The 19,906-nt window shown below is 34.8% G+C and overlaps 3 protein-coding genes across 3 annotated transcripts in view; 1 reads left to right on the top strand and 2 right to left on the bottom strand.

The window, feature by feature from the left end:
* Positions 1–7,402: 7,402 nt before the first annotated feature.
* On the top strand, positions 7,403–9,279 carry Rpn9 (regulatory particle non-ATPase 9). The gene is made up of 5 exons (XM_014363245.2): positions 7,403–7,631; positions 7,708–7,821; positions 8,041–8,367; positions 8,447–8,779; positions 8,855–9,279. The coding sequence occupies exons 1-5, from the start codon at positions 7,510–7,512 to the stop codon at positions 9,120–9,122; spliced, it is 1,164 nt and encodes a 387-aa protein (XP_014218731.2). The 5' UTR covers positions 7,403–7,509; the 3' UTR covers positions 9,123–9,279.
* Positions 9,280–9,622: 343 nt separating this feature from the next.
* On the bottom strand, positions 9,623–12,376 carry Zip102B (Zinc/iron regulated transporter-related protein 102B). The gene is made up of 5 exons (XM_014363244.3): positions 11,884–12,376; positions 11,119–11,272; positions 10,806–11,029; positions 10,551–10,685; positions 9,623–10,487 (listed from the first exon to the last, which is right to left on the bottom strand). The coding sequence occupies exons 1-5, from the start codon at positions 11,977–11,979 to the stop codon at positions 10,236–10,238; spliced, it is 861 nt and encodes a 286-aa protein (XP_014218730.2). The 5' UTR covers positions 11,980–12,376; the 3' UTR covers positions 9,623–10,235.
* Positions 12,377–16,250: 3,874 nt separating this feature from the next.
* The window catches only part of inaE (inactivation no afterpotential E), a 75,174-nt gene continuing 71,518 nt past the window's right edge, over positions 16,251–19,906 (bottom strand). Inside the window, exons 16-18 of the mRNA XM_089593966.1 lie at positions 17,903–18,280; positions 16,759–16,912; positions 16,251–16,672 (exon numbers count right to left, since the gene is read on the bottom strand). Of these exons, the coding sequence (XP_089450092.1) occupies positions 16,373–16,672; positions 16,759–16,912; positions 17,903–18,280 (832 nt within the window). The 3' untranslated portion in view covers positions 16,251–16,372. The remainder of the gene's footprint in view (positions 16,673–16,758; positions 16,913–17,902; positions 18,281–19,906) is intronic.

Here is a 19,906-nt window from a genome sequence, read left to right on the forward strand (position 1 = left end):
CATACTACTTATATTACAGTCTTTCCAGAGATCTTCAGCGTGACAATTACTTTTTTTTTATAAGTACACGGCAACGCTGACGTTGAATACTTTTTGTAAAATATCTGAAAAATTAATTATCCTTACAAACTTTTCAGCAAATAATCAGTCGCATTGAAATTTAATACATGTATGTAAAATCTCATAAATAATTCATCAATGATGTTTTTTTTACTTCATCATGATAATTAAATTGCTTTAATGCCTTTTACAACTTGAGATAGGTACATTTTAGATGGTACTTATAGGAAAAAAAAAAAAAATCAGTTCATTCATCTGTTCTATTTGGAAGAGTGTGCTATCGAGTTCACTTCAAAAGGATTTTATCAAGTTTCATCTCAATTTTCATTCAAAACCATTTAGTTAAAATTGTCCAATTAAAAAACTAATTATTATAACACAAACAAAAGAGACGATTACGTACGTGTTTCGCACTAAAAGTAATACTTATTCAATTGATCAATAACGTAAAAATTTTGAATGAAAATCGAATTGATATGGGGCGCATGCGAGAACTAAGATCATCCGATCATCGATTTCGTTGTCTGGATCGTTCGTCCCAAAAACAACAATAGAATACTCTCAATCCATATCCAGTGAAAATTTCTTTGCAATTTTGAAACGAACAAGTTTTCGAACGCTCCTGATGACAGCACATTTTTCCACTCTAAAACCGACGATATTAATGTATAGCGATGCACTGCCAGACAGTACAATAGTAATGTAGCTCTGATGGTTAAAAATATGTGTGTAATGCAAGTACTAAGTGTTAAATAGCTATTTTTTCAAGTTTTTTTGTTTTCGTTTACCATAGCAGTCTACGAAATTAAAATGATCCACGCGAGAGTTTTCACGATAAAAATTATACCTCAAGTGAGGGCAGTAAACTGAAAAATGCATTATGAAGATCCACCAAACACAATACATATCCGAAACTTTATTGGTAAATTACTGCCTTTCCGTATCAACTGTTATGTTGAATTAGCTGATTTTTTATCCCCTGATAAATTGTAGCTTCGCGCTATGAGAATACTGATGTGTGCATGTGTAAGCTCAACCACTAGGGAGCAGCACACGACACGCACGTTATGATGAGATCGAGAGAGATAGAGCAAAACTATGCACAGTACGCGCTAAACTTGAGTGAAATTCAAATATGCAAGTTGTCAGACACATTTGAGAGAGCAGCGGTTGAACTTGCACACATTGTGCACATTAGACATTAATCATTCTCATTTGTCACTAGAAAGTAATCCTAGCATATAGGGTTTCCTGGATTTTCCCTAGAGGATCACCACTATTTACATTTAGTTAGATCACGTGTTTACAAGCAGGACGAAGGCGAGAGCATGACTAATAATCATCATCGAGAGTTTTAAACTGAGGCCAGATCATCTACTGTAGTGCTCACTAGGACTCTACTGTACATTAGTAGAATGTGCTTTAGAAAAAAAAATTTGAAACCGGAAAAGTAAAGAAAAAGTGTGATCGTCCGGGGCGAAGACGAGGATGATAATTATGGACGATCTGAGGTTTCATATTACTTCCGGCCGTGGATTGAACATGATTTTTTGGATCTCCTGCACGGACAGAATGTAAAGAAAGTTTATGGCCGTTTAATTGCGGGCAGAAAAATTCTTTCCGGCCTTTGGGACAATTCATTTTTTTTCAATTTCCACTCTGGTTATTATTCTGAAAATGTTGATAATATCATTATCAGTTTAAATTGGTTAATTTAACTTTAGTGCCATGGTTTTTAAATAAAACTTTACACGTTATAATAATGTTATTATCATCACGTAAAATGAAATTGGCATTGCAAATGAATTGTTAAAAGTATACGATTTTTCAATATATTTTATTTAAATTTTGTATAAATGTGTTGTTTAAATAGTGTTAAAGCATACAAAAAACACAATGGTTGTCATTTTAATTATATATATATAATCCTAAATCAAATCGACAGTACATTCGCTTTTACGCGTCACACGCGTATTATTGATTGTAATTTTTATATACGTGAAATTCATTACAAATTATCAGTTCTTTAAACGCTGAAGTGTGTATGTACATAAAATTATTATATGATAAAATACACAACTGTAAAACATTTCTATAATACTGTGTAAATAAATACAAATAAAATGTTCAAACTAATTTTTTCTTGTTAATGATTTTGTAAAGTAGTTTAAAATCTTTATTTACAATAAAATTTTCGTACTTTGGTAAAGTCATTTAATTTCATTTCGTTTATCAAGCATTTAGCGTTTTTGAAGATTCAACCATTAAATGTACAATTAAAACTCATAAGTGCACACAATCTGTTTCATTCACACATTTAGAAAGTACATTCTTTAACAATAATTTTTGTAGTGTGTTTTAGAAAATATATACGTAAAGTATGACTTTTATAATTTACAATATAACTAACTATAATTTAAAGTATAAGTTTTATGTTAATAATTTGCATGAGATACGAAGTATTGCTACGTATCAGAGTCACGGTCTGGTTTTTCTTTGATTATGTATATTTTATCATATGGCTCGTCTTGTCTCAGCTCTAGTATGGAATCTTTTTCCATGCCTGCAAAAATTATTTATTTATTTATTTTTTTTTTGTAAATTCTGAGGAAAATCGATATCACGAAATAATCAGGTCCACTATACTTACGACTCAAGTGGTAAAGACACGTAATGAGTTCGACAACTGATGTTTCTGTCGGAGGTATGACGTCGTCGAGCTCAATAACGATCTCTGTATCTTCATTCTTGTCTTGAATGTAACTTTCAGCAATCATCCATAACTTTTCAATGGTATTTTTCAAATAATGAGGTGTCATAGTTGACGATGAGCGAGATTTAAGCTGTCTATGTGATCTGTATTGAAAAAAATATTAGATAAGTACAATACAGCGCTTATGATTTTTTTTTTATTGAAACTAATTTCAAAGTTACCGAGGTTCAGTTGCTATTTCTTCCACAGGTTGTTGGAGCACTTCATCAGGAAACGCATCTTCGACTTCTAATGGTTGTGGCTCTGTAGGTATATTAAGGTGTGATATGTTTGGCGGTGTCACTGTCATTTCGACATGCCTGTTTCCATAAAATCATGTATTAATGACTAACTCTCGAATTTATTATATATATATGACTTTAGAAACGACAATTTTCACAACCTGGAAGTCGATACATCCGGTAGCGGCTCGTGTGGTTCTGGTGCATTGCTCGTCTCTTGCGGTAGCGCTTGCACAGCAGGCAACGCTTGTTGCTTGCAAGGCGATGCTTGTTGAGTTGAGGAATTTGTTGAAGATTGTAGTCGCGATACCAGAGTTCTATGAATATCCAGTTCTGTGAATCGTCGACTTGCGGAAGGTGAAAAAGATCTAGGCATGCCTATATAAATATCACAGTTTAATAATTATTGATCGTGTGGTCATATAATAATTAACTTTCGATGAATTTTTTTTGTATTTGTAACTTTTGACGTCTCACCATTACGAGGTTCTCTGGCTTCGAGGATCTTTGAAAAATTGTTATACAAAGGAGCTGCCCATATACAATAAGGCTTATTTTTTAAATTACTGACCATGCTAAGGCGAGTACACGGTGTAGTTAATAATACTTTTGCTGGTACTATAAAACTTTTCTTAACTAGTGTAGAGCTTGCACTCTTCTGCAATGATAAAGAGAAACATTAAGCAATAATACAATGTTAGATTGAAATCAACCCGAACATAAGATTTTACCTTTGTATGAATATTTGCATTTATTTCAAGCCTAATCTGTGTTTCTTCGTCCAAAAACGGAAGTCTTCTATTCCGGCTGTGTCTTCTTCGTACATCCAATGCCGTAACATCTAATTCTTCCAATTCAAAGTGATCTTGTCTAGTCGATGGCGGAATAACTGGTGGTACAGGCATACTTGAAAATTTCATTCATTATTTTATGGTTCTCGATATGCATCGAAAGATTTCAGATTATTCCTTTATTTGTCAATTTGTATAACTTATAATTAAAAAACTGTAAAAATTACGGTGGAGGAGGCAAGTCGTTTTGTAGATCTTCATTGGGCGCTTCAATGACATCTTGTGGAGGCTCCCTTTCAACAACCACGATATTTTGTTCTTGTATTTCATTATCATTTATAACGAGTTGATCATCCTGCAGCGACTCCCTTGCATTCACTGTTGGTACGTCTACATCCATGGGTTCCAAATTTTCATGTGTCACAATTCCAGTTTCTAGTGCTTGCTCAACGTGAGATATCGTAGGCAATGGAATAGTATCAGTTGGAGGCGAAAAACGATCAGCAAATGCTTGAGGGACTCCGAGGAGATCGACTAAAAATAACGATAGGTAGTTTATTCATCTTGTATAGAAGTAAAAATTTCCAAATTTATTCAAACTTACTTTCTCCTCCTTCTGGATAAACTGTCGGAATCGATGCCTCGGTAGTGGGAACATCGGCTGTATCTGCATATTCTGTGAAATCTACCATTAGTGACCTACGAGAATGACCCTTGCGATTCTGTATTGGACTTCTAGCTGATTCAGATGGCGATGACACCGCTGTTGGGATCTATGTGAGAAAGAAAATGTACTTAAAAACTTTCGAGGGTACGAAAGTCAAAAAAGTTTTCTAAAAAATAAGTAAGTACATACACCAGTTATTGGCCGCGAGGGTGTCAATTGAATGCGATCGGCAAGTTTTCCCTACAATAAGGCATTTTATGAGCTACATTCGTTGTATAAATAATGAATCATATCTGAAGCTGAAAACTAATATGAATGCTTACAGGTTTTTTCTTTGTGGGGGTTTCGTTATGTGGTCTTGTAGATTTGCGCTTTGGATGACGTGATGGTGTTACTGGAACTTCTGGCAAATCTGTGGAAGTTGCTTCACCAAAGTCTCTTTCCCCTACTTCAAAGAGATAAAACTGAGCATTAGAATATATCCTATTTTATAAAATAACTTGCATTTGCCAGAGTTGTATAGTTACCACTGGTTGCCTGATGAAATCTTATCTCGCTCATTGAAGAATCATCTCCGAGAGCACCTAATCCTGCTGGTATTTCAGTAATTATTTGATGAGCAGGACCTAATCTAAAATCATTTTCGTATTAAAAAAGAAAAATTTACAATTTTTCTGTACATGGACATGTATTGATTATTTTTTCAATTATAAGTAAATTTTTGTACCTTAAATCAATTGAAGCTTGATATTCGTTATTATCAAAGAAAGACGGTAGCTCAGGAAAGGCATCAAATATCTAAAAACATGAGTTTGCATTAAGCAATTGTTTAATCAATTCTATGTTCATTTATATCACTGTTTATCAACAACCCTTACATTTGCCTTCGGTAAGGTAACTTCAACAATTTGATGCGTGTCTTTCCTGTTAGTCGGAAACATGTCAATTAAATTTTGTTCAGTCAACTCACGGGACGATGGTATAGATTTTTGACTGAAAAAATTGTACAAGGCTCGTTAATTGTTTAATAATGCATCTACAGAAAAAAGCACATACATATGCGTATACGTATCTTACCTCGTTTGTTTTCCATCTTTATTTTCTATAATGCTTTTAAGCAGCTCCCTACAGTCATGTTCCAGATTCTTGACCTGCTTTTCGTAAATCTTCAAAACTCCAAGCGATAGTTGTGACGCCGTTCGCAAAGCCATGCGTTTTTCTGGAGGCCCGGTCAAGCACTCGATAATGTCGTCACTGGAATGTAAAATAAAATCATTCTGATTTCCAAAAAAAAAATCCTCCTACCCCTCCCCGCCCAAACTTTGTAATATACGCGCATACGAGGATAAAAAAACAAACAAAAATTTATTTTTACCAAGCGGCTACGACGTCCAAGCTCTCGATGTCTTTTTTCTTTATCTTATTCGTCGACATCGCGGCTGCCCAGCAAAACGGCAGCCGGCCATTCCGATTTTTCCTTTTACTCAGAAGATCCACCGAAAAAAACATTTCTCGCCGAAGTACCCGCACACACCGAGTACTTATAGGTAATGATACTAAAAAAATACGATCAGAGATGTGGAACTAAAAATACAGTTAAATAAGTTATATATATTACATTTAGAAACCGTTTTTAAAAAGGTATACGCGATCGAATGTCGAAGCACGAGCTCCGTGCGCTTCCACGAATCGGAGCAAATAAAAAAAAAAAATACCTCTTACTATCTACTTACTATCGCGGCCCTATTGTTAGAAATTACATCGATAGGTGCATAATAACAGTCACGTAATCAAACGAATGACACTTTTAGAGTATGTCAAGAATCTGCGGTATGAAAAAAATGTATGATACATATACACACATCAACGAAAAAAACACTTTGCAGGAATCGAGCTCGTACAATCGACAATGTATATTCAACAATGATCACTCACTCGCAAAAAAAAGTCGTTTGATGATCAATTAACAGAATAAATGTTTCGGTACTTTTAATTTAGAATTTTAAAGACAAATTCTTAGGCAACGCACCTTCGAGGCTTTCGACACCGGAAAAAAAATATCGATGTTCCACCGGGAACGACCAAGTTGACACTGAAGGACTTTTTAGAATGGCCAGATCAAGAGGGTTTAACACGGGGATTAAGGGGAGAAAGCGACCACTTGCCGGTTTTTGCAAGTATCGAATTTTCGGGGAAGAGAAAAAAAATTCAAATGAGAAGAGCCGATTGCTTATATTCGAAAATTTTGCGAACGTGTAACAGAACTTTTTGAATTTTAAACAAGCAATGAAGCAATTCTTAAATGGTACCAGTACAGACTTTTAAAACTGTTCTATTCCATACTTAAATAATAAGTTATGTATACTTATTAATAATAGGATTTTTGCTTGATAAATTTTTTTATCAACAGGAAATTGCAAGCGATTTTTAAATTCAAATTCCATGTACTTATAATTTTGAGGACTTTATTTTGCTATATTTTTGTTCCATCGTGAATTTAAACTTTGTCAAGAAAATAGTTATTTTAGTCATTCTGATGATTATTTAAACATATGTGCTACAGTTATTGTCTGCATTTATGAATGCTATCATAAAAAAAAAAAATTGCTCGGTTTTTTGAAATTGTAAGTATTGTTTTTACTTTTTACATAAATATATCGTTTATTGTTACTTCTAAAAACTGTAGAATCTTTATAAAAAAAGGTACAACATTACTCGTTTGAATATATCATGATAAAAGCATAAAATCCGGGGAAGCCTGCCTCTCTTGTGAACGGAAAATCGCATCGCCGTCATGAGAACGTCACCTCACCGCTCCAAAACGCAAGAATCAGCTGTTTTGTATGAGAAAGAGAAGTACGAATGGTACAATAGGTATAAAACTACGAGTCTACGAAGGAACGTCGGACTGCGAAGTAGAGCACGGCGGAGCACCCAGTACACTAGTATACTGTAGTAAACAAAGTGTGGAAAAATATAAATTAAATTTGTAAAAAAATGGCCGCACCGAGTGCACCGAAGGATGTGACAACCTATCTGAAAGAAAAGCAGCAACAGCAATCCGCCGACCGGGAGCTGACAGCAGAGTGGCTCCAACTCGAGGAGCTGTACAACAAAAAGTATGTACTAAGCAGTGCCCAACACACTTTTTTGACATGGATCCAAAATTTGCATTCTCATCGTCCTAACTTGTAGACTCTGGCATCAGCTCACCCTAAAACTCGAGGTCTTCGTCAAGCACCCGACTCTTCAACAGGACGAAGCACTCATCGAACTCTACACGAATTTCCTCGCCACCTTCGAGAGCAAGTGAGTTGTGTTTTATTTACGAAGCGGTTCGTTAGCGTCGCCGCTTATGTCAACATAACCTGTTTTCTGCTGGTGTCATTGTAATGAGTGATCCCTGGTTTTGTTTTGTCCATACATGGAAAACTACTTACTAATAATACTTTTGATTCTTACCTACAATTCAAGTTCAACACCTTAATCGTGCGTATTTTTTCATACACTGATACTTTTATTCCGCAGAATCAATCCATTGTCTTTGATCGAGATTTTGGCTGTCGTAGTAAAGCAATACAAAGATAAACGTGCTGCTATAACTTTTCTTGAAAAGACAGAACCAAAAGTAAAAAACCACAAGGAAGCAGTAGCTCTCTGCAAAGTTCTCATTGGTCAAATATTGTTGGATGATCTAAATATTCAAGATGAAACCAAGAAAATCATCGATGATGTTGAAATCATACTTGATTCGAGTGATTGTGTCACAACAGTCCACGATAGATTTTACCTTTTGGCCAGTCGCTTGTACAGGATACAAGGCAAACATGCTGAGTATTACAGAACAGCTCTTAGGTAATTATCAGATTAAAAAAAAAAAAAAAAAAACATGAAATAAGATTTCAACTCAATGTTACTTAATCTAATTTGGCAGGTACTTAGGGTGCATTGATCTGAATACCTTAAGTAAGTCAGAACAAGAACAGCATGCTTTCTTCTTAGGACTTGCAGCTCTTCTGGGAGAAGGTGTTTATAATCTTGGTGAACTATTGGCTCATCCAGTGTTGGAGTCCCTCAAGGAAACACCAAACGCTTGGTTAGTTGACTTGCTGCAAGCATTCAACAGCGGAGATATTGTTGCTTTGGAAAGGCTAAAGCCACAATGGAGCAAGGTTGCTGATCTGGCTGCGCAAGAATTAAAACTTCGGCAAAAGATTTCGTTGCTCTGTTTGATGGAGATGACTTTCAAACGTCAGGCCAACAACAGGTTTGTAAAGACTTTGATATTGTCATTTAACCTTAGATGTAACTCGTAAGTTTCTAATCCAAGTTATTAATTTAGGCAATTGACATTTGCTGAAATTTCTCAAGAAACTCGCTTACCACTTGGAGAAGTTGAACTTTTGGTGATGAAAGCTTTAGCTCAAGATCTGGTACGAGGAGCCATTGATCAAGTTTCAGGCACTGTAAATATGACGTGGGTACAGCCACGAGTCTTGGATCGCGCTCAAATTACGGGAATGGTTCAGCGTTTAGAAGGCTGGTGCAAAGACGTCAATTCGATGGAAGGTCTACTCGAGACACGGGCTACCGAGATACTCACGTTATAATTCATCTGGTTACTTACAAATGTGTTCTCAACTATTTTGTAACGACGCAAGTAATTTCTTAACTTTTTCATAAAAAGAGTTGGCAAAAAATGAACTGAGTGCAAGTCGATTGTGAACATTTATACTTGAGATCAATAAACTTGTTTTCCTATTTAAATCTTTTCAACAATTGGTAATTTTTTTAAGCCTGCTCAAAAATTAATTTTTAATATGTCATCATGAGAGTTTATATTTTTGTTTAAAGAAATTTATAAATAAAAGTTTGAAACATTCTTATGAGATGATAATTTTCTTACATTACACCAGAATCACAGAAAGTAAAACAATATTGGTCTATTGCCAATTTAACAAAAAAATATGTTTACTAGCTCCTACACATGAAAGTACCACCAAAAAGTAGTTGACTATAAAAATGTACACATGCGTAAAATAATCATTTATTAACATGAAAAAGAACGCAAATTCATGAATAACAAAAATGTTTTCACAAAATTTTTATAATAAAAAATTTGTAATTTATTTTAAAAGACTTATTGTTATTATCACATAAATAAGTTATAGTTTTTTCCATGGTCATATAAATTATGTGTCTAGCTGTTCAATTATAATTCGGCTAAATACCTTCTAGTACTACAGGTACACTTTCTCAATGATATATTATTTAATTAATGTAACATAGATTGTTGAAGTGTATTTAACTTATGTTAAAATTGTCACTTCTTAGACACTTTGTCAATAAAAATGAAAAATTGCTTAACATCAAAATTAACATTTTATCCCAGAAAAATAAAATAGAACTATTTATGTCTGCTAACTAGATCTAACTAACAGTGTATATCCAATGTATATAAAACCACTCCTGAATGTTTACCATTATAATTATTAAAATTTACACTTAATAAATCATCTAGTGTTTATTTATCCAAATAAGTCATTAAAAAATATTATTTTGAATCACCTATGTACAAATAACATTTCATCATGATTTAAATCGATAAAACGTCGGTTCTGCTGGAAAAATACTGAATCTCCAACTGATAGCTCTTTCAACTAAGCTACCAACACCCGAGTAGAGTAAAAAGTTACTTCTCAAGCTGTTTATGGAAACAATAATCAGTGGTGGTGACCCGTTGTGATAAGAGCCGGTAAAAAGGAACCAACCACTAGTGCTACGATCTCCTTGAACTTGAGTCCATAAGAAGGTGTTGTAAGGGTGTCCGTTGGCAAATGTGAGTAATTACCGTTATTACATCTAGTCATCAATTCTGGCAGAACGTGTACTGTCGCTACATATAAAAATGTACCCGCACTAAACAACATAGCCAAACCTGTCGCGTTCACGTTGCTAAGGGTCTCTTTACCTTCCTAAAAATAATTAACTTTTTTAGCAAAACTTGTTTTACAATAGGTATAAACGTAATAACTTACCTTTCCAATTCCAAAATACGTAATTAGGGCTGAAATCGGGGCCGCCAACGAAAATACCCACAGATGCTTTTGTATTCGCCTTCTTTCTACTCCTTCATGAAGAAGAAAAGATACGAGTCCAAATGCTGCTGGAGCCTGAAAAACGATTTAAGTATTTTAAAGAATTTTCTTTCATTTAGTCCCTTATAATTTATTAATATACAGATTAATTAAAACAGTTGAAAAATACTTATAGAAATAATTAAATTTGTTTACTTTGTGCAACATAATCGCCAAGAATACTATCGCCTCGACATCAGCCTGTGACGTCGTCGCCGCAGCTCCCAAGGCAACTCCATCCGCGGCTGCATGAACGACGAGGCCGAGTGTGGCTGTCACGCTTCGTTCCTTTCCACCACTTCGCTTTGTCGAGCATTGGTCAATTAATAACATGAAAACGAAACCTAACACCAGGCTTAAGCCTATTAAACTGTGAAGATCTGATGGAAAGAAAAAATAAAACTCACAGTTAGTTCATTCGACAAGTATTTTCGATATTTGTTTAAGGATGTTTCTCTGTATAATCTACCATGTCTGTCGTGTGCGTTGCTTTCACCCTGTGGTTTACTTGCAGATTGCACAGCACCATTAAACAAGGCACGAACACCTTCTGGAATAATAACAGCTAATGCAGTCCCTACGAGCAATCCGGCGCCTAGAACTGACACTAGTTGTAACTTGTCCTGTAATAATATGAATATTTAATTTGAAATGGTTCAATGAACTCAGAATGTATGTTTCTTGAGGCCAAAGGAAATGAATTGATAAGTACATTATCTTAGGAGTTGGGTTGAACAATGATACTAGACAATATTTGAAAATCGCAAGTACTACTTATTTAGAACAAAGCAAAATTTTGTCAAGTTAACAGTTAATCTTGGTCATAATTAAAAATAGCTATCAAGGAGAAATAAGTACATCTTTGTAATAGAGTTAAAATAACAAAAAAAAGTTTTAAGAACAGTTTTGTTGGATTAAGGCTGCAAAAACCATGAATATTTCTAAACTTGGGTACTTGGTAAAAAATTTTACGATATTGAATCTGCTAAAATGAGAAATAGGCTTAACATCTGGCATATCTATATGTACACAAAAACAAAACGCACACAAAGTGTCACAAAGGTTACGTGTGCCACGAAACAAAAACAAACACAACAGCTACATATATATATATACAAACGTGTTACACGAAACACCTGCCAACCCACGCACTTTATCATAGAAATACAATAAAACCACGAAAACAAAAATTACACATATTTGACTGTAGGGAAAAAAGAAGGAAAACACTCGCCTCTGATAAGTTCATGACGAGCGGCAGTGAGCCGGCGAGATAAGAGCCGCCCAGCATCACCAGTGCCAACATCCACAGAACCATCGTCTCGTCCATCCTGGACTTCCTCCTCCTCTGTGCAATAAATTAAAACAGGAAACACTTTCTCGGGGACTATTATAGACACTCTCGTCCTCTCCCCGCGGCGGTTGATGGCCGACAGAGATAAGAGATGCACTTTCACCAGATACCCACTCGTCAAAACTGCAAACTTGATTTTTTCGACTCCGATTCGTAAACATAAGACTTTACCTGCATTGTGTGAGGCCCACTACCTGTAGACGAGGTAGATGGGGCCGATTTCTATCAATCGCCCGGGTCTTAGGGTTACCATTGTTATTGCTTTCTATGCGGGTGTCCTCTAGTTCTTTTATTATAAATCCGTGCCCCACATCTAATCTAAATCAACAACCCACAACTCTGCAACTTGCAAAGTGACTGCTGCACAAGTGCACAGTTGATGCACACACACAGACCAAGAGCTGAGGCCGAAGGGGTGGTCAAAATTTTAACCAGCCGCCACTCTTACCAGAATCGAGGAACCTTATGATTCACGGAGATCCGAAATATTTCGGTCATATTTCCTAGTGGTGAAGAGTTACGTGATAATTATAGCAGTGCTGTATAATCTTTTTTATTGACTAGCCGCAACTTACACCAATGGATAGAAAATAAAAAGTTTTTTTCGTGCAAGTGCCATTTGCGGCAAGATTAGAATGCATCTTGTATCCGAAAATCAACCTTCAAAATAATAGACTCCCTACCCGATCTTATCTATAATACTCATCTAAGATAATAGATGATTCATTGTAGATAACATTATAGATCAGAATGCAATATCTACATTTTTGGAGGTCGATTTTCAGGTACAAGATGCATTCTAATCTTGTCGCAAACAGTACTCTTAGGTGACAAATTTTTATTTTCTATCCATTGGTGAAAATTGCGGCTGGTTAATAAAAAAGACGATACGGTACTACTATAATTACCACATAACTCTTAAATTCACCACTATGAAATATGACCGAAATATTGGTTAGTGCAATTTAATATGAAAAAAAAGAAAAAAAAAAAAAAAAAAAAAAAACTATACATGTGATTTAGTTTGTGCGTTATTGAGTATAAATAATCAACAAAAAAACTGCCTAGAAATAATACACGAGAGACCCGCTAAATGATGACGGTTGTTGCACTTTTTATACATAGTTTTGTTCATTAAATATTTTGTTCGTTTACGATTACCATTTTCAGTGGATGATGTTGCCTGAGTTTGTAGAAAAAACAAATCTATACCTGCAAGTGGTTTTAATTAACTAGCTACTGATGATCGAGTGAAATTTTTTCAATAAATAATTATTTTAGAAATAAATTTGGGATTTCGTTCGGTAAATCATTATTTACTCAAAATTTTTTGTTTTAGTGATTTATTTATTTATTTGTTATTATCTTTATTTAATTGTTTTATTAAATTACGCAGATTTTTTTACGTTAGTGATTCTAACTTAAAAGCTGTAACGGTCAGGAAAGGAAAGTCAAGGAAATTTATGAAAAATCGCTCTACCCCCGGAGTTTTCTCAATTTTTTCAAACGGACAGCACAAGTAGTTGCATGAAGGCACAAAAATTTACTGGGGTATTTATGACTAAGATTGTAAAAAAAAATGCATCGATGTTTTCAGAAGTTTTATTCCTTAAAAATTATCGATTTTTCTGTTGGACATAATTTTTATACATAATTACTCTTTCTACAAGTGTTCTTTCTACAAATATAACGCACTAAATTAGACTTTTCCTACGCCCTCAAATTTTTTCACTTTACCTAACTTTTCTACATCAGACTAATAAACTTGTATTTTACCACGCATCCTTTTTTTTTTTTTTTTTTTTTTTACATAAGTACATTGTTGCCTTTGGTGTGACGCTTATTCACTACGATCAGATAAAAACACATTCGTGACAGATCGAACTGGAATAATTTTTTTTTTTTTTTTTTTTTTTTCGTTAATTACCAAGAAGTTCTATTTAAAATATCACTAAAATATCGATATCTCGCTCGTTATACTTTCCTACAGTAAGTAGTTGTTTTTATTAAAAATCTATAGTTTTCCTTCGATGCTTCACTTCGGAAAATTCAGAATGGACACACCCGCGAAAAGACCATTATTTCAACCTTAAGTTAAAAATTCTAGAGAAAAAAAAATTTTGAAAAATCCAGATTGTATGATGTCTACGTCCTTTTTTATTTCTAAATAGCTTCGAATCATTGAATCAATCGACTTGGTAAGATCAAATGATAAGCCCAATAAAATTCGCAATGTATATTTTTTCAGTTATACTTCAATTGACAAGCTATTGCATGGACCAGATAAAACTTGAGTACTATGTATAGTATGTCTTGAATAAAATCTACGATGACTTTTTTTTCATTAGTTTAAAAACAAATATTTGCACTCTAATGGTCCCGTTATTGGTAAAACAATTGTTAAAACAAAACTATCATTTGACGGAAAACAAAAAGTGTATTATAATGACTATACATCTTTTTTCGACACTTTGTTATGGAATAGGAATGATTATTTTATCATCATAATGGCAATATAAAATTTTATAAAAATATAATTATGTTTGAATGAATGGCCTAAATATATGTTAGTTTGGAATTTTTAATGTGTGTAGAAAAGTAATTTTTTGTAAAACTGCATATTTCCATCATTGCTGAATGAAATTAAATATTTACTGAAGTACATTCACAACATTTTAAGATTATCCTCAATAAGTTTTTGAAAATTAAATATTTCCTTATATAATTGGTTATATTTACATATTGGTGTCATTATTCATACTTTTTCATACGCAATTTGTTGAACTAATTCCTAAAGTTGTAATTAAAAATAATAATACTAAGTCACTATTGTTCATATACTGAGCACAAGATATTTTTGCAACAAACAATTATTTCTTTAGGCCTCATTCAGTTCAGTATTTCTTCAATTGGAAAATTTCAAGTTTATTGGAATTAATATTTTTTCAATAATCTCAAAAAAATGTTTGGAAAAAATAATTTTTAGAGTATATAAAAAATTGTTTTCAATGAACACTTTTTTTTCATTAAAAACAATAGTAAACGAAATGAGGGTAAAGAAATATTTTTCGTTCCAAATAGTAGCGTATGTACGCTGTATTATAAACTATCTCAAAGTCACATATGATTTTCTATATTAAAATGACAATTTCGTAATAACAAATACTTATGCTGAATTGGCACGACGTCATACTCTCTACTTTGATATTTTTAAAAACTTTCGTTCTAAATTATCTATTCATGCTCGATATCATCCAAAAAATTATGTTCGATAAGGACGCATGTATAATGACTAGTATCGTGGAATCACCTACTAATTGTTTGAAAAACTTGACGTACCATAATAATTGACGCAAAGTTTTTTTCGCATAATTTACGCTTGTCAGATAGTATAATCACTTTGACTTTAAGAGAATAAACGTATGTACATACATAAAAAATTAATTGTTTCGAAATTCGTTTCTCACCAAGTACATACATGCACACACTCCCTTTTCACAACTATTGATAAAAAAAAAAAAAAAAGTAAATAAATAAAAAAGACATAAAAATAGTAAAACAAAAAAGATAAAATAGGTGTATTAGTTAGTTGTATAGTTGATAAAATCACAGCTCGACGCGAAACACATTATCATTTATGACGGTATCACTCTTGGTTCATCATCATAGCGCTATTATTGATGTTCTCATTAATATAGTTAATATTAAAAATAAAGGACTGGCACAAAATACGACGTTACGATATTCATAAAAAATCTTGTCTTTGCTTTGAAAAATATGAAAATTAAGTATTTTTTTGTCGTTATACAAACACAATCGGCGTTGTTTCAATCTTGGGACCGAAAAACGTAAACAGTATTTTTTTTACATCGATCACACACAAATTTTAAGTTATGTTTAATACAAATAAAACTCGATGATTTTTGTTACAAAGTAAATTAGTTTTGAATACTCTGATTTGATAAAACTTTAGGGTAAATTGATTATCGTGTTTTTACACACTTAAGAAAGGTACTTTGGAAATTAGTGATTTTAGCAAAATTTCGTACGGATCGAACAGTATATAGTTTTCCAACATTTTTCGATCGACAAGCTTTTTGTAGAAAAAATGTTGGTATCAACAACGTAAATTAGCGATTTGGCGTGTGCCAAGGCTTACATCCTTGATCATTGCCACAATGAAATGCAGTAACGGTACAGAACACAAAGATTTTTCAACAGTGAAATGATAATTCGTAAAAAAAAGAAAAGAAAAAAAACCATGGGTACGAATTTTCTCGAGAAAACTCGATAATCTCGTAATTGCCACTAGTTTGCCCGGATATTCAGGCCAAAAGACCGGTGGTAGCTCCCGCGTGCCAACGAAAGTCTAAACGCTGCTCTCGCCCCGACTGACCAAAGTAATCGGGTAGACGTATTTTTTGCGCTTGGCGTTGAAGAAGGGCGAGTTGGCGTGATGCTGGTTGGCCGCCGTCTGGGGCGTGGGAGACAGTCCACGGAGGAGGGGTAGGGAGAGATCGGGCGCGGCGTCGCCGATTTTGCCGCTGTTACGACGCCACTCGGCCCCCAAATCGGTCGCCGGATGCATGAGGCCCTTGCACTCCGGGGAGCTTCGCACGCTGAGAAACACCTCGTTGCTGCTGTCCTTTGTTGCCTCCGCCGAGGTTTGCTGTTCACAGTAAAATCGGTTAGCCGATTTTTTTTTTTTTTTTTTTTTTTTTTTGGCAAGGGGTGCGCGGGATGAAAAGTATATACCTTGGTCTCGTAGAAATCGAGACTCGAGCCGTTGTCCTCTTCTGGGAAGTCGATCTGCACGCGGCGCGGTATCCCCGAGGAGGTGTTGGGCGACGAGTTGTTGTCCGACAAGTCGTCCCTGCAGCAGCTCGACGTGCACGGCTTACTGTGCTCTCTGCAGATCGAAGGACGAAAGACATTTTTATTATCACCATCGTTACTGCGAGTTTCAAGATTATACATTTTATTTTATTTTTGCGGTTGCATGGGGAATGGTATTTTGAATTTTTCACTGTCCTCCCCACCTAATTTTAATAGTTAACAATGATATCTCGGTATCATCGTGGTATGGAAAATCATGTTCCTCTTTATACACCAAGTTCATATTTTTTTCTTACTTCTGTCGTGTGTAATTAAATAAACGATCGTACTATTTTTTTGCTTTCGCGTTGTATTCTAAAGGTTGATTGCCAAGGGACTAAAGTATTTTTATTCGTTGCGTGATTGGTTAACATTCATCACATGGTTTGTGGGGCGGGATTTTCAAAAAGTCAAATGCATGAAATTGTTGCAATGTAATATTCAAATGATACAGAGTGACAGTATTTGATTTTTATTTTTTTTATGCGTATTATTTTAACAAAAATTTGGTCCAAGTTGATACGAAATAAAATTATCCGTCAAATATAGTCGTAGTTTTATAATGTCTTCAATATACAACGTATACACTTATACGTAAAAAAATGGTTTAATTATTGTTGTTGATTTACATAAAAGTTAATTTTTTAAAAAACAAAACTTATATAGGTAAGATATAGTACGTTCGTTTACTAAAATGAAAAAAATGAGAGAAACGATGTAAGCGGAATTTCTTACTTTTGTATAAGTATAGTACACACTTGCTAATCAAACTGTAAAATAGGCAAATATTTATGAGTTATTGAAAAAGAAGTGTAGATAACGAAGAACAAAACCAGTTGGACAGTAATTTGTATTAGCCGAGCGAAAATTTTTTTAAAAATCTATAGTTAAAAATCGAGGGAATTGATTCGGGTGAAGCACTGCATTTGTCCTCCCAAAAGCCGAATACCCTTTTTCAACCACATTAGACAAGGGTAAAAAAAAAAAAAAAAAAAAAAAAAAAAAAACCCTCGGTTGGTCTGACCTGTTGACGAGCACAGAGTCCCCTCTGCGGGGCACTGGTGGCAGGGCCACCTGTTGCTGACTAGCCATGCTCTTGGTGCTCTCGAAGCTACAGGAAGCCTCGGAGTTGATGGCGCAGCCGCTGCTGGCACTGCTCGCGCTGCTATTCACGTGTCGCTCCTGTCTCGAGTAGTAATTCTTGGCCGAGAGCATCGCAAAGTGAATGTTGTTCTTGAGATCGTCCGCCGCAGTCGAGAGATTGCCGCTGATCTTTGGGGTGCGGCGCATCATTGGCCGCTGGCAGCTTGGCAGGGGCGACGGGGGTGCGCTGTTGGACGACTCGGACATCGTTTCCGGGGTCGCCAGCGGGGCCAGTCGGCTCCAATCGGCCCGATGTGATCTGCATTTTTTTTTTTTTTTTTTTTTTTCAATCCCACTCGTTTTTTATTCATCGCGATCAGTATAGGAGGGGCTGCTTGCAAAAGTCTTTTGAAAGTCTCTCTAAAGTCCATTCAAGTCTTATAAGGGCTGAAAAAGTCTTTTCAAGTGCAACTCCAAGTCCTCGAGAGTCCCTAAAAGCTTACGGGAAACTTTTGAAGTCTACTTAAAAATTTGAAAGCCATCCAATATTTTTCATGTTTTTCGAGTCTCCAAAAGTCTTCCAAGGACTTAAAAAATCTTGAAAAAAATTTTCAAGTGATTTGAAGTCACACAAAGCCTTTGATAGTCTCTAAAATTTGACAAAAAGCTTTGAAAGTGCACTGGAAGATTAAAAAAGACTGCAAAAGGCTCGAAATGATTTTGGACTGTTTGTCGAGACTTTCAAGTGCACGCAGTCCCTCGGATGAGTAAACGCGAGTACAACGTGTCACTGTAAATCAAAGCGATGTGTTATTTCTATTTTAACGAGTTTACAAAATTTATCGGTACTATGATTCCGTTCACGAGTATTACAGAAACAAAGAAATTAATTTACTGTGTAACCAGCTCCAATGAGCCAAATAATTTGGAATCAACTAATGCATATTAATCAAGGTGTTAGCTGTGGCATCCTTTTCGACTTGTTTTTGCTCTCCATTTGAAAATAGTTTAAATGATATTATTGTTCTTAAAATGTGCTTCGCATTGTCATAAAACAAAAATATTAACATTACGCTTCTAACGTGTCCTTTCGAATATTATATTTATACACTTGGAGTTACAGTGACGCGATAGAGAACTTGGCCCTCGAGGATATTGTTTGATTGATGAATAAAATAAATAAAATGATGAAGAGTAGTGTGAAAGAAAAAAATATTCCGTCCAATTTTCACAAGAGCACTTTTGTGTACACGGAATTGCGTACGTTATTCGGCGTCGATATTCGGCGATGCATTCGAGAGGACTTTTATATGCACATCGAAACGCGCGTACCAAATCCCGGTATGTTATACACATGCTTGACCTACTTTGTTGTAGGAGTGCACGTGAAAGGGATATGGGAGGCAAATGAATTTCGATTGTATTAATTATACACGCGATAACCGAGTCGGTCTCGTTAACGATATTTTTTTTCGTTTCCCATGCCGCAGTGAATCGTATAGGATTTCGCAAAACGTGTACATCAAATGCTCCTGTGTGTCGTCGGGATATTTTTCCACGTGCTTTGAATTGAAATATTTTTTAGAGATGAATGACGATGTATGATATCGAGTGCCAATTGAAAAAATGTGATATGGAAATCAACATGTAAGCAGTTGTACGACAAATCAAAGCGACAAAAAATACTGCGGTAAAAAAAAAACGTATAGCGATAAGAGGTGACATCAGCTTATGCGTGTCAAGCATAAAAAAAGTGGTTCTATAGCCGTAAGCCATGACATAAGTATGTTCAACTGTACATATTTTACAACATTTTTGCCCGATCGATGTGGAAGAAAGGGAAAAAATTAATGAAGCTCTACAAAATTTACGCGACACTGAATGATATAAACTTTCGAAACTAATATACTGTTACGTTTATATTTATGTACATCGACACAATAGG

The sequence above is a fragment of the Copidosoma floridanum genome, unplaced genomic scaffold, assembly GCF_036245765.1.
Source record: "Copidosoma floridanum isolate Cflo_tuat_1 unplaced genomic scaffold, Cflo_Japanese_pri ptg000020l, whole genome shotgun sequence".
Lineage (NCBI taxonomy): Eukaryota > Metazoa > Arthropoda > Insecta > Hymenoptera > Encyrtidae > Copidosoma > Copidosoma floridanum.

Bases quoted from the DNA above. Each gene is read 5' to 3' on its own strand.
- Rpn9 (XM_014363245.2), top strand. From the start codon at position 7,510: ATGGCCGCACCGAGTGCACCGAAGGATGTGACAACCTATCTGAAAGAA. The intron at 7,632-7,707 runs GTATGTACTAAG...CCTAACTTGTAG, and splicing joins GAGGAGCTGTACAACAAAAA to ACTCTGGCATCAGCTCACCC. The intron at 8,780-8,854 runs GTTTGTAAAGAC...TTATTAATTTAG, and splicing joins AAACGTCAGGCCAACAACAG to GCAATTGACATTTGCTGAAA.
- Zip102B (XM_014363244.3), bottom strand. From the start codon at position 11,979: ATGGACGAGACGATGGTTCTGTGGATGTTGGCACTGGTGATGCTGGGC. The intron at 11,273-11,883 runs GCGAGTGTTTTC...ATATTATTACAG, and splicing joins TCGTCATGAACTTATCAGAG to GACAAGTTACAACTAGTGTC. The intron at 10,686-10,805 runs GTAAACAAATTT...ATCGTTTTTCAG, and splicing joins TGGCGATTATGTTGCACAAA to GCTCCAGCAGCATTTGGACT.